Source organism: Sminthopsis crassicaudata, chromosome 2 (genome assembly GCF_048593235.1).
Source record: "Sminthopsis crassicaudata isolate SCR6 chromosome 2, ASM4859323v1, whole genome shotgun sequence".
NCBI lineage: Eukaryota > Metazoa > Chordata > Mammalia > Dasyuromorphia > Dasyuridae > Sminthopsis > Sminthopsis crassicaudata.
In genome coordinates, this window is record NC_133618.1 from 245683743 (window position 1) to 245698402 (window position 14660).

General features: G+C 36.2%; 1 protein-coding gene across 2 annotated transcripts in view; it reads left to right on the plus strand.

Annotated features, from left to right (window-relative positions):
* ZNF831 (zinc finger protein 831) overlaps positions 1-14660 on the plus strand; it is an 85655-nt gene that overhangs the window by 47792 nt on the left and 23203 nt on the right. For both annotated transcript variants that reach the window (XM_074288713.1, XM_074288714.1), the window contains exon 4: positions 3611-3756. In XM_074288713.1, coding sequence (XP_074144814.1) covers positions 3611-3756 — 146 coding nt within the window. The remainder of the gene's footprint in view (positions 1-3610; positions 3757-14660) is intronic.

A 14660-nucleotide genomic window follows, 5' to 3' on the forward strand; every position in this document is an offset into this window, starting at 1 on the left:
GCTTTCTTCATATAGGTCTTCCCATGTTTCTCTGAAGAATTCATATTCTTTTCTTAAGGCACATCAATTCTTTTGTATTCATAAACCACAATTTGTTCAACTATTCTCTAATTAGTGGGTATATCCTTTGTTTCTGTCTTTTTTTCTATTTAAAATAATACTGCTATGGATATTTTGGTACACATAAGTCCTTTCTTTTCCATTATGGATTTCCTTGCAGGTAGATAATGGCAAATTATTTTCTATCAGTGAATAATTCTATACCTGATTTTCTCCCTTTTCACCTCTGACTCTTGGAAACAGCTCTCTTCAAGACTTAGCTGAAGTACCTCCAACTGGAAGATATTCCTGACTCCCTAATTGCTAGTTCTCTCTCTTCTAAAATTATTTTGTATATAATTTTAAATCTGGATGCATAATATTTTCTCTATGAATGCTAAAACTTTTTTGTGTCTCTTTTGTTCCCTAGCACTTACCTCCATTTGACTAGTAACAGCTGCTTAACAAATGCTGATTGAGTAGCATTAATTGCAATTCTGGTCTTCCCACATTCTCACTAGCATTGATAATTTGTATCTTTCCTCATCTTTGCCAATTTGATGAGTAAGACTTTATGTCCTAGAATTGCCTTAATTTAAAATTACTTAATATTAAAATTTTTGATCAATGTTTTTGAAGCTGTTGATAGTTTGTATTTCTGCATTTGAAAATTGTTTATATCCTTTGATCATTTGTCCAATGGGGAGTGTGAGCCAGAACTTTTAAGGAACAAATCAAGGTAGGGCATACAGAAAACGAAACATCTAGGTTGTTCTCATTAATTTTTGGCACTCTCTGTGAGACTATAAGTATTGAGGCAAAAATATGGATTTATCATGTGTTAAGTGGTACAACTTCTTAGAGAAGTTTGATTTTAATCCTAGTTCTTTAAGCCATTGTAAAAAACTATGAAAAATAGAAAAAGGAATTGTATCTTATAAAATGGTGATCATAATGGCACCTATCTCACAGCATTATTTTTGGAGTTAAATAAAATGATAAATTTGAAGTAATTCACACATTTTAAAATGCCATGTAAAAATTAACTCTTGATCATTATGGCCCTATGCAAAATAGATGTGATCCTATTAATAATGGGATTTGTCTAAAACTCAGTTATGTGTTGGTTATATGGGACTGTTTACTCCAGTTTTATGTCCTTTATTTCTGCAGTGAAAATGCCTTCAGGGATAACAGCATAACCTTAGTGATGACTATCAGCATTCAGGTACAAACCCAAAATAGGGCACAGTAAATGATTCCATAGACATTATCTTTGTAACCATGATCCTTGGGTAGGACCATTTGGATGATTCTGCAGCCCTAGAGTAGTAAAGGAAGTCCAGAGCATGGTTATTCCATATCCCTGTGTCTCAGTCTCCTAGAAAGCCAAAATTCTCTAGAATTCTGGACAGTTAACAGCCTACCCTTCATCCTTTTTCTTTTTCTTGCTTTATGATTCACAATAGGAAAAAAGAAAGGGAAGAAAAACAACTTAAGTGAGTCCATTAAAATATGAATCAGAATTTTACTCTGTTACTTGAAGTTAATAATATATAAAAGATCCAAATTTATGGTCTTGCCCATAAATATGAATATTTACCAAATAACTATTGTATTACAGTGGAGAAAAATTTAATAAGGTGATCCCCCTCTACCAGACTGGTTATTATATTAGTAACAAAGGCAAAAGGGAGCATTTGGGAACATTTTTTTCTTTTGTAGATTTCAAATTTAAACCAAAGATCTATTCCCATATAAATTTCTTGTCAATTAATCAGTAAATATCTGTTAAACTTATTATATGATACTGTTAGGCACTGTGAGAGATCGATAGTATGGCATGATAGGGAAGGGTGCTGGAAAAAATGGTTAGGAGCCAGTTTTCATACTAATAACTGTGTGACCTTGGGAAAATATGTTAACTTCTCTGAACCTCACTTAGCTCGTCTGCCTTATCTACCTCATAGGACTGATGTAAAGCATTGTAGTTTTTATTGAGTTTAGAATCAATTTGCCTGGTAGAGGTCTTTTGGAAGTCTACTTTAATGAACAAAAAGATGATTTACAATTAGCAGATTCATTTTACATGTCTTTAGTGTTTACAAACAATGCATTTCTTAAGTAATGGACATATTTTCTTTGCCATCTGTTTTACATCATTATTGCTAATAATTGAATCTTTCTTTTTTAGGTAAATCAAAGGCAAATTGTAGTCCAGCCCTAGAATGAATGATCATAGATTCCAAATTATTGGGATTAGAATCAATATAGATTTAATCATAATAGGGTTTTTTTTGTCATTCATCTTTATTAAATGATAGTTGCTAAAGGAATTTTTTTTAATTAAGTAAAATAATACCACAGCTTCCAACTGTGTGGGTTTTAGTCCCTGCAAGGTCCTAGTACCTTCCTCTTGGAATGGGAGCAAAGGTGATCCAAAGCACACATAAAGAGAATTCTTTCCTTGTAGACACACCTTCCTGATTAGGCCACTTTCTGTACTTTGAAATCGCTTTGCTGTCTGGTTCCCAGCAGGAATCTGAACTTTCTCAGTGGTTTATGATTAGTGAGCCAGTAGGCTCACATGTAGTGGCTTTGCTTCTCCACACCCAGATCTTAGCAGGCTCTCTCAGAAATCTGTGGGCATAGGGAGCAGGGGCTGCTACTTCAAAGGACTGCCTAGGCCCCACTACAGAGAATCACAGTTCTCAAGCAGCTTAATTGCATCAATGACTGCAGTGTAATGGGAGCCTGGCAAATCTCCATTCTGCGAAGAATGACCAAAAGTTAACCAGAAGTTATAGAGCTTGGGTCTGGAAGGGACTTAAGAGATTACAAGTCTGCTTGGCATCCCTCACTTCCTCTATTTTTAGGCTTGTAAAATTTGAACCAGAGAAAGCTTTGAATGATTATTGTATTAAAAGTACTATAGACACGCTGAGTGGTTAAGGGTAGATGACTTGATTTTTAACTTGATAACTCAACTCACCAACAGGAAGAACTCACTTTTCTAGATTGCTACTATGTTCCTGAAAGATTGCAAGTAAAGAGATTTTTTAAAAAATAAACTAAATTTTCTTTTCCCATAACTTGTTTTATAATTTCAGAGACGCTTCATCATCATGGAGGACTGATTTTGCTTTGGTAGTAGCCCTAATACACTGGCAAAGTGGCAAAAACATCATTAAGTTGGAGAATGAGTCCTGGTTTCTAGTCTGGGATATGCCTCTAATTTGATGGTTGTTCTTGGGCAAATCATTCACTCTTGATCTTGGTTTTCTTTTTTACAAAAAAATGGATTAGATTTGTTGGCTAGTGAAAGTCCTTTCAATCTCTGACATTTCATGATTCTGATTTCTCTTCATAAGTGCCCATTTGTCAAAGTAGTGACCAAATTAAACAACTATATGTTGCTCTTTAAAGGACACTATAATCATATAATATGATTTTCAACCCTTAGTTTTTGGAATTTTATGAGCTCATATTTTATTTGATTAAAGCAGCGCATGGATTCCCAAAGTTTGTTAATTACATGAATTTAATCGAGAATGCCTTTTCTTTCCTACAGGTATAAACGAGGTTATCTACAAGGATGTGCTCATCTGAAAGCAAGCCGACTTCGGAAGCAACACTGGCTCCTGAGAAAACAGCACTTTACTTCTACACAAGAAGCCCATGAAGAAGGCAAGACTTGTTCTTTACCAAGCCAAGCAGGTAACTAGCTTCATGAAACAATACAGTCCAGTAGCAAGAGTATTGGAATGGGAGTCAAAACCCGAGTCCTTGTTCCCCATCTGAGAACCAATGGCAGTAGGCATTAAGTAGATTAAGCTCTGTGGGCCTCAGTTTTCAATGTGTAACGTCAAAATTATAGTACTTTATGTGGGTTTGGGGATTTTTTTTTTTTTTTTTTGCTGAGTTGAACTGGGTTAAAATATACTTGAGAGATGCAGAAATTGTTCATTTTTAGCTGTTTATTATATTGGCTTCCCTTTCTTTTCCTTTTCTCCTTCCCCACCTCTTTTGGGTACATCTACACTCTACTCATCTCCCACTAACAATACTTACTTTTACAGAAGGTTCTGGTAGCTAACATATTGTTGTCTGTCCTTCTTTCTCTAGGAGGACCATGGATTTAAGTGAGGGAGGGCTGGGCAAAGTCACCTGCCTCACTTTCTCCTCCAGAGCCACCTAGGTCCAGTTATAAATCAGGGTGACTGGAAATGGCTTTGGATACAGTGGGAGACCTTGGCCTTGTCACATGAGTGTGAATGGCATTTAGTGTTCTTCTCCCAGGAGAATTCCCTTAGGAAATCTCATCTCTAATGTGGATTAATTTTGTCCCAGTAAAAAGATTTTTATATACCAGACAGCAGTGTGTGTATGTGTGTAAATCTGTGTGTATTTTCTCATGATTACTGATATCCTACCACACAGGTCATATACATACTCTGGCTCAGCATAACTGTGTTTCCCATTGGTAAAAAGTTATCTTCTTCTTTGAATAATTGAATTTTGGAGTTGAAATCCTAGTATAAATAATCTATATGTGAATAAGAATTCCATCTTTAACATTCCTAATAGGTGGTCCTTTAACATCTCATTAATACAGAACTTAGTACTTCCACTTCTGAACCCCTCTAATCACTGTCCCCTAATCTGTGCCCTCATTGGTTGGGCTGTCCATTTGTATGTGCCTGATTGACACCTTTTGGCCAAAGGTATAGCCTGAGACTCAGACATGATAAAAGACATGTTCCTCCTCGAGCTGACAGGCAGAGGGCAACACAACATTCCCTCCTTTGAGAACTGGTTTTCCCTTAGCCTTTGGGGGAGAGCTTTGATGTTCTCCAGGACAGCTGTGTCCTTCCAAACACTTTCTCCTCCCTGCCAGCAGAAAGTGCCAAGGAATACAGAATCCTGTCATGTATCACTCCCACATGAGAAGAAAGCATACTGGATTCAGAATGAAAAACTCCAGGTTCAAATCCAGCCTTGCTTCTTACCACCTGCTTGTTCTTAGGCTGTCCTCTCCATCTCTGTTTCTTTATCTCTCAAATTAGAGGCTTGGGCTAGATGGTTGGGCAGCCTCTCCAGCTCTAAACCCCATGATCTCAATGAAGGATCTTGTCTCTTCTCCCCCCATTTGAGACCAAATCAAGGCTCTGCTTCTTTTCTGGCCTCATCTAAACCATGGGGGATGGAGTGGAGCCATGGGCTGATGGAATTTTCCTACTCTCAGCAAACAGGACCTTCTGGGTTCTCCTTTGTGCCTTTCCCCTCTTAGGAAATACCCAATGCTTTAGGATCAGGGGACCCAGGATTTAAGGAATAAGGACTTTAGAAATAATCCAGTCCATAACTTTCATTTTATGGATGAGGAGACTGAAGTCTGAGCAAACAAAATCATACTGCTTGGTAGATGACAACAAAACTAGGGTTTTTAGTTAGATTTTTGGCCTCCAATTTCAGTGCTTCTTCTACTAGACTCTTACTTCTTCCTTCCCTATAAAAGTTCTTTTTGTACTGGGATTCCATATTTTAGGAGATATATATTTCAGTTTAAACTCTAACATTAATTGGTTGTGTGACATTAAGCAAGTCACTTCCTTTGCAGGGAGGGAGTAGGGAAAAAGAAAGAACTCAGTTTCTCTGTAAATAGAAGGAGTTCAGTTAGATGACCTTTACAGATAACTTTCAGGTGGAACATTCTAGAATTTTATAAAAATTGTCAGTCTAGGAAGTCCAGTGATTTTGTGGCTGTTGGGAATGAAAAGAAATGGTCATTCTGTCAGTAGATATAACTGGACATCTCTACTCACTATATGAAAATAATTGTTCGAATCCCTGAGGGAGATTGAAAGAAGAGAAAATTCTAGTAAAAAGAAAGCCAATTGAAGTCAGGGTCTATTTTTTGTCTTCCTTACCTTAGAACTTAGCACAGAGCCTGGCAATTAGTAAAGCATTTAATGTTTCTTGAATTGAATGTTTCTTCATGTCATAGTTGAGGAAATAAGGCAGAGATCTGAAAAGATAAAAAGAAAAGAAAGATATGTATGTGTACCTATATATATATGTACATATATATATATACACACACACATATATATATGCTAAAATGCCAAATGAGGAGCAGAAACTCTTAAATTCTATAGGCACTTAGGAGAACAGAGATGGCTGTAGGCTGAAATGTTTAAAGAAGAGTTAAATGTGTTAATGTCAGAAGAGACAAAATTTGAGCTGGGCCTCAGAATTTATTTGGAGGAAGAAGAGGAAGGAAGAGAAGATGTAAGCAAAGGTATGGAGATAGAAAGGATCCGGGAGAAATTATGTGTCTGGCTGGTATTGATGGGGGCTGAATAAGACTAAAGGGCTTTGGCAGCAGGGACTGGCATCAGGAGAGAACATAAATTTTACTGTCCATTTTTTTTGGAGGCCTGCAGGAAGGATCACTGATGGGGTCATCTCTTTAAGTGGACCTTTTATTCTTAAGTTGGCCTTTTGTTGAGCCTTGCCCCCTGTTTGGAGGGGAGGAAGAAATATTGGACTCCATATCCTCGTATTTTCAGCCTTATTATTCTCTTGCTTTAGTGTGGGCAAACTGATGGTAGGGATAGTAAGAAGGAAAATTCATGTTTGCTAGTGTGCTCATACTGTAAATTTGGGATGTGTTTCTGCAACTTTGCTGCCTGGGAATGTATCAATCAGTTAGTCAGTTAATAAACAAACATTTATTAATGTATCAGTCCCTGTGCTAAATGCTAGAAAAATGTATCCCCACCTAGGTAATATTTGGGCTTTCATGTTTGTTATTCTAGTGATTCTTTAAAGTTAATTCAGAGGTATGACTCCCTGGTCTCTACCCTTCCTAACCCTCCTTAACAATAAGGAAGAGCCTGCAGAGTTTCCACTGAAGGGCAGGTGCAAAACTGCTTGATCTGCTTTAAGCATTGGCCCGGTAAGTATTAATCATAGGTTATTCCATCCTGATGTGTCAGGACAGGGACAGGCAAAATTGCTGGAGTAAAGGACTCTGTTGGGGGGTGGGAGTGGGAGTGGGCAGGGCGATGCTGAAAGGCACACTGGAGAGTCAGCAGGTCAAAAGTTACAGGCCATAATGGAAACAGTCCAGGGAGAAGGTGAAAGATTACATTAAGATAAATACAGAAGGAAAATCAAAGGGGAAAGAGGACTTTATTTCTTTTACATAGTAGTAGCCAACATCAATATTTCACAGCTGTGTGACAGGCACTGGGAGAGCGTTGTGTGTTTGAAGACGAAGTACTATAACTTCAAAGTAACTTTAAAGATGAGCTTTGGTCCCCTCAACATTTACAAACAACTTTCTTGAGAAGCCTTTGACCCAGTAATCCTGAATGGATGAGAACAGTCACCCATTCAGCCACTGAGCTTTCCTAAACAGTGACTGACATAGGACATGATAACTATGACAGAGGGATGATGGTGGGAGAAAGGTCTGTATTTTGGGTGGTCTGAAGGGCCTTAAATCAGAGGAACAAGATGATATTTAGCCAAGGAAAATTTAGGCTGGACATTGGGAAAGGTTTTCCCTCATGATCTATTAGTCTTAAATACACCACCATTCTCTTCCTCCCCCTCTTTGCCTTCACTCAACATAGGAAATATGAAAGTCTCCTGTCCAAATCTATGTAATAAACTTAAATTCAGAAAATCTTCTGCAAATATACAGCCAGGAACTACCCTGAATAATGGACAAAATGGTCCCATCATTACCTTTGAAACATCTTATTTATTTATCAGGAAAGAGAGAGATTTGTGGGAAAATATCTTTCTCTTTCCTTCAAACCACTCAGATAGTTTGGTAATAATTTGAATTAACAGATGGTTTGACAGTGAAGTCATCTGCAAGCATAGGAACAGAGGAGTTAGGAGGATAAAGACCATATTTACTCAGTCTTTGGGTTGATAGAAGACTTTGAGGCTTTGAGACTGCCCTGAGAAAGAAGAGTTTTTATCCTGAAATCTAAATCCTATCATCAGTTTAGTCCAAGAGACAAGCCAGAGCAAATGGGAAGCTAAAAGTTTTCTTTGGACATATTTGGGAATAGGATTTCAATCAGGCTAGACTTAAAGGATCTCAGAAGAAGACAGAAGGTGCATATATATACCAAGGAGATGGACTTAGCATTTAGGCCATTTAAGGAATTTCCTCTGAGTCCAGACTTTTCCTCATTAGAGCAGCAGAAAAACCCTTGTCTATATTTCCTTTCCCGTTAATATTTAGTAGACAATCCAGCTCACCCAACAAACATTTATGAAGCATGTACTGTGTGTGTGTAGGCCATTGTTCTAGAGCTGTGGGATATGGACCAAAAATCAGCTATTTCATTAGGGGAGGTTATTATGTTGGAATTTGCCCTCATATCTCTGTTATGGATGATCAGCAGCCTATCTGATATAGACATTGAGGACTAACTAGCCAATTTCTTCACTGATGAAGTAGAGTTTCCATATTTCTAGGGTTCATTTTTTTGGGATTCTATCAATCAGCAATAAAAAACATAAGCATGTGCTGACTTTGGACTATTAGAAGGCCAAGCAACATAGTTAGATTTATAGATTATAGCTAAAGGAACCACAGAATCTCTAACAGCCTTCTCATTTTATAGATATGTAGTTGAAACTCAGACAGGGAAAGTCAGTTGTCCAAAGTCACACAACATGTTAATGGAAATGAACTAGAATTCAAGTTTTTTCTTCTTTAATGTAAATCATATTGATTCAATTAATTCCTACTCTTGTTCCTTAATTATGTCCCACCTCTTTCTTAAAGGTGATGGTAAGTGACTTTACTCTCGCCTTTTATTTGAAGCATTGACTTTTGAAGAGAGAATGCCACCAAAGCAAAGTAATGTGGCAGACAATAGAAAATGTATATAAAAAAAAAAACAAAAAACCAATCACATGACAAAGCTACTGGGTCACAACAGCGCTTTCCCATTTCTCCACAGAGCTTAGATGCCTTTTTTTAGGTGGGGGGAGAGAAGCAAATACCTCAAATTGATTTTTTGAGCACCTGTATTATTACCAGGTCTTACCATATTCCAAATGCAGAAAGAATATGCCCACGCTAGGAGAGGTTAGGCACTAAAGTCCCATGTAAGGCTCTGTCTCAAATAGTATGTTGGAAAGAACTAGGTAGGAATTAGGGTTCTTGGCTTCTATGTTTTGGCTTCTGTGTTCTGGCTCTATCACTATCTAAAAGGAGAGGTGTGCTAGCTACTGTAGTTAGTAGATTTGTAATTTTATTTGTGTTATAATTTTAGAAGGCTCCATGAAATATTGATTATCATAAAGGATGTAGCAGGGTTTTGTTTTGTTTTGTTTTGTTTTTTTCTCCTGCTAATTAATTAATTGGATTCACTTAACCCTTTGCTAGGATCTTATCAGTTTGGTTATCATATAAGGCAAACCCCTAGGGTGACACTGACACTCCTCTATAGTAGAGAGATTGTCTTTGCCTAGAGCTCAGGGTGGCTCTAAGCAAAGAGCTTGTTTATCTTTCATCCCTTGATGCAAGCAGAGACCAGAGAGTTAGATTTATCCCTTATTATAGGCAAAGGCCAAGGAAGTGAATTTTCTCATTCCTACTCCATTTCATGTGCTTCCAGTGCCAAGAGCCATGTTCCTGGGAATTAAAGATGAAATAAGTAAGCTCATAGCTACAAGGCAATTAATGTAATTTTATTTGTTCAGATTGAAAGTAATGATTGACCCAACCGCAAGACTTGGTTTTCTTTACTTTTTATTGCTTCTAAAAAAAGTCTTCTCTCTTTATTTTGATCTGTTGTAAATAGTAGTATAAATCTGTGCTTCCAGCAAATAGTTCAGACAGGTCTCCGTTTCCTTTTTAGAATTTAATTCAACAAGCATTTTTTGAGCATTCATTTATTCATGCACATGTTCATTCATTCAGCAAATATTTATTGAACACCTGATACATGTGAACTCTTTTAAAGGCACGATGAGAGATACAAAGCAGAAGACCCATTTGCTGCCCTTGTGGAGCTTACATTTGAAATGGGGAAATTGAGCATACAGTCATACAGCTAAGTGACCCACCAGTCAAGGCAAGGCAAATATCAAGAAGTATTTACTGAGCTACTCTGTGTCAGGTACTGTGCTAAGCTTTGAGGATATAGCATATGATTTAATAATTTTTATAATAGGTAGCATTTATTTGACACTTTAATATTTGCAAAGCACTTTGCATATGTTATCTCCTAGATTCTTCTAATAAAGCTTTGAGCCGAGTGCTATTATTATTCTTATTTTGTAGATGAGGAAACTGAGATTGAAAGAGGATATGTGATTTTTAAAGGGTGATTCAAACTCAGGTCTTTCTTGATCCAAGTCAACTTCTTTAGCTGCATTCCATAAATTTAGTCCCTGAGCTCATTCAGAGGTTAGAGGTAGAATGTGAGATAAGAATTGAATACTGGACTTAGAATATCTGAGCTAGAAAAAAGGAAAGAATTACAAGACCTTAAAACATTGACCAGAGAACGTTAGAGTTGCAGAGAAGAGATTAGAAATCATTTATTCTTAAATGATTTTTAAAATTTTACATATAATGAAACAGAGGAAAGTTTCCTTGAAATCTTGTAAAAAGATTTCCTTCCATAGTCTTTTCTCCATTCCCCTATCTCTCTTCATAAGATTCACTTAGTGATAGCTCCCTTGATTTTCAGACTTTAGCTTCAATTTTTTTTCTCTTGTACTCCTAAATAACTTTTGCTACACATTAAATTGCTGGAAATTGAGGCTCCCAGCACTAAATATTTCTCTAAATCCTTAACTTTTCCTATGGCAATCACTATTTGACATTTAACAGTATTTTCTCAATTCTTAAATTCTTATGCAGAATGCAGATGGCTTTAATATTTAGGGAGATTGGAAGGGAAAAACAGTCTTACAATTGAAAAAAATTAAAAATAATCTCTTTAAACTTTCAACCCCAAATCTGATATTGAAAATGAGTGTAAAAACAATTTTCATCTTTGAGTCCAGAGAAATCAATTCTTGCTTCACCATTTAATATCTCTAAGGCCTTTTTCCCCTTTAATATGGGGAAGTATAAATTATGACAAATCCTCTTTAATAACTGGAAAAAAAACTGAGACTTCTAAAGGTTACACCCTGTGATCATAGACTTAGAGAGAATAAAATTCCAACTACAATTCAGGACTTGAATAGAACTCCTGAACTTTATGTTTTTCATTTTCCTAGGTGCTAGACTTGCAGGATAATTCTAGCACTCCTATCAGCATTGTTCTTAGTGATTATTTTAAGTTTTCATGGAGGTCAGTGCTTGTCTTCCAAGTGGACTTTATAACACTGGGAACTTATAAAAGCTTCTTTATTTCAATCTCTTGAGTTTTAAATGATCTTAAAATGTTTATTAACCTTCCTCTGTGTTCAGATCACTCTACATTGATTTTGCTCCCCAATTCTTCCAATTTCCTTTATTTTTCCAGCTACAGGCAGCTTGCAAAATGAGCTCAGTATGGTAGTCTGAATCATGATTAATGCTTCACGCCTCCTCCTCTTTAACTGCTTCTATTTTCTTTCTGCCTCCTTTTTTTTTTTTTCCTCTTGCATATCTGGCAAGGCTCTTGTTCTCTTTAACTCCTTACAACAGATTCAACTTCTAATTTTTAGTTTTATTTTTCATTGCTGAGGAATATGTGTTGTTTTGTGCTGGGGTATTAAATGACTTATGAGGTCCTTTCTAACTCAGATTATGTTCCTTAAAGAAATATGCAGTCATGAAATGTTTAACACTCCACTAGCCAGGATTGTAGTCTGAATAAAACAAAAATGCAAGAAAGGGGTCAGGAGTTTTAATGCCCTAATCATGGGCAAATCACTTAATTTGCTTCAGCCTAAGTTTCCTCTTCTGTAAAATGGGAAAGTGGAAAGGGGAATGGGTAATGGACTAGATGGTTTCTGAGGTCAGATTCCTTTCAACACTATAATCTATAAGATAGGTACCAAAAGACATAAAAGATAATTGGAGCATACAGAATAAAAAAAGCTATGTTAGGAAGAATAATAGCACTTGTTTGTATTTGATAAAGGTTGACAAACTACAACCAGACGGCTAAATAGATCACCTCCGTATGACCCTCCCAGGAGCTAAGAGCAGTTTTTATGTTAAAAAATCATTTGACTTTCCTATGGTAATGTGTCAATCCCTGGTATATGCCCTGAATTAAGCATGTATTCTCATTATTTAGCATTTAAACAAAACAAATGTAAGGTTCCCCTACTTTGAATATTGTGGGTTTGGGTAAACATGTCCAAGTTGAACTGACTTACCCTTTTAGCCTTTGTGTCTCCAAAGTTAACTTTATTAAGTGAGCCTATTCTTTAGAACAATTGCTTCTTTACATAATAAGCATGCTATAAGAGTCTTATTTTCTTATCATGTTTGTTGAAGTTTTCTGTAGATATTTATTCCAAATAAACCAGAATACTCTTCCAGTTGCTTAGTTCTGGGCTCTCAGTTGGACTTTGAGCTGGACTCAGAATTGAATGGGAGAAGAATGGGCTGAATCATATTTGGAAATTTATGTAGCTCTTTCAGTACTCTTAAGCTGTTTCCTAATGCAAAAAGTCATCTTTTTTGAACACTAAAATTCTTCCAGTGACATCATATATCTTGTAAAATATGGAGCCTTTTAATCTCCAAAAAAGAAGCAAACTGGTGGATAATCCAGTGGACATTGAAGGTACTTATGGTAGTCTATAGCATATTTGTATGTTTGCAATCATGAAGTTGTGCACAAGAAATATCATAAAGGTATCATCATGAAAAGAAAGGATTGGGATAGAAAATGAGTCAGTAATGCAATGAACATAAGGGAGATAGTCATGTTATGAAAGAAAACAGACCAAAAAACCCCTAATAAAAATAAAGTTTTAAAAGTTTGCTTCAATCTGTATTCAGACACCTTCAGTTCTTTGAGGATGGATAGCATTTTTCATCATTTAAGTCTTTAAGAATTATCATGGATCACTTTATTGCTGAGAATAGCTAAGTTCACAGTTGATTGTCTATATTGTTAATTTTTACATAATACATTTTACTTTGCATCAGCTTATGGAAATTTTTACAAGTTTTTTGGAGAGTATCCTGATCATCATATAAACAATCATATAGCATAATTTGTTAACCATTCCCCAATTGATAGGTATCCTTCCAATTTCTAACTCTCTTCCACCAGAAAATAGCTGCCAAATATATTTTCATACAGACAATTTCTCTCCCCCAACCCCTTAAATCTCTTTTTTTGGATGCAGTCCTAGTGGTAGCACTGCTAGGTCAAAGTTATGCACTGTTTTATGATCTTTTTGGCATAGTTCCAAATTGCTCTAAAGAACTGTTGAATCAGGACAGCTAGATGGCTCAGTGGATAGAAAACTGGCCCTGAAGTTAGGAGGACCTGAGTTCAAATCCAGCCTCAGATATTTAACAGTTATTAGCTGTGTGACCCTGAGAAAGTCATTTAACCCCAATTACCTCAATAACAACAACAAAAAAAGTAAAAGAAAGAATGGTTGAATCATTGCACAGCTCCACTGACAGTACATTAATGTCTCAATTTTCCCATATTCATGGCTATAAATATCTTTGATTACCTCAACTGAAAATTATTCACATCTCTTGATCATTTATCAATTGGGGAATAGTTCCTATTTTAAAAATTTGACTCAGTTCTTTTATTTATTTGAGAAATGAGGCCTTGATCAGAGAAAACTTGCCTCAAAATTCTTTTCAGTTATGATTGCTAACTCTATTTCTTTCCATTCTATCCCCCAATTCAACTTTTTCTCCTTCCTTTTACCTTGTAAGTCTCAAAAATGTTTTGTTTTTGACAATCCCTTCCCCCCAGTCTGCTCTTCCTTCTCTCACTACCTCTCTTCCTCTTAGATCCCCTTTCCTTGCTACTTTCTAGTAGTGTAACATCACTCCTCTACTTCCCCCACTTTCCCTTCTACTGTAATAACTTTTTCTTAGCTCATCTATATTTGTAAAGAGGTTTGTGGAATGGAGGAGGGCTATTAGAATGGAGACCTCATATGGGTAATCAAATGAATTTTCATTTTCTGATCCATTCCATCTACTAATGTAGCTGTTGGCCATAGAATAAGTTTTAGATTTGAAAAGGATTTAGAGTCTTAGACCACTTAGCTTTTTTCCTACTTCTCTTTTATTGCTCAAGCAGTGCTTTCAGCAAATCCTGGCATAGTGTGTTCCGCTTCATTTGAGAGAGCCACATGTAATTTTTGCCTCTGAAAGGGCAGATTAAGTATAATGGTATTTTGCTGCTTATCTTATAAAATGTCAACAAGTCCTAATAATTTAAAAAAAGGAGTGTAGCAATTTGAGAAAAAAAAATTGATACAAGTAATATAAAAGCCCTCAGGCACTATGTAATCACTGAAAAACCAAAGATGAATATCTAGTAATTAAATATAATTGATACTTAGGTGAATGTACACTGAAAATTGATTTTAGATGTTTGAAATGTGGTCACAATTATTTTAGTTAGCACTATGTTGAGCAATAG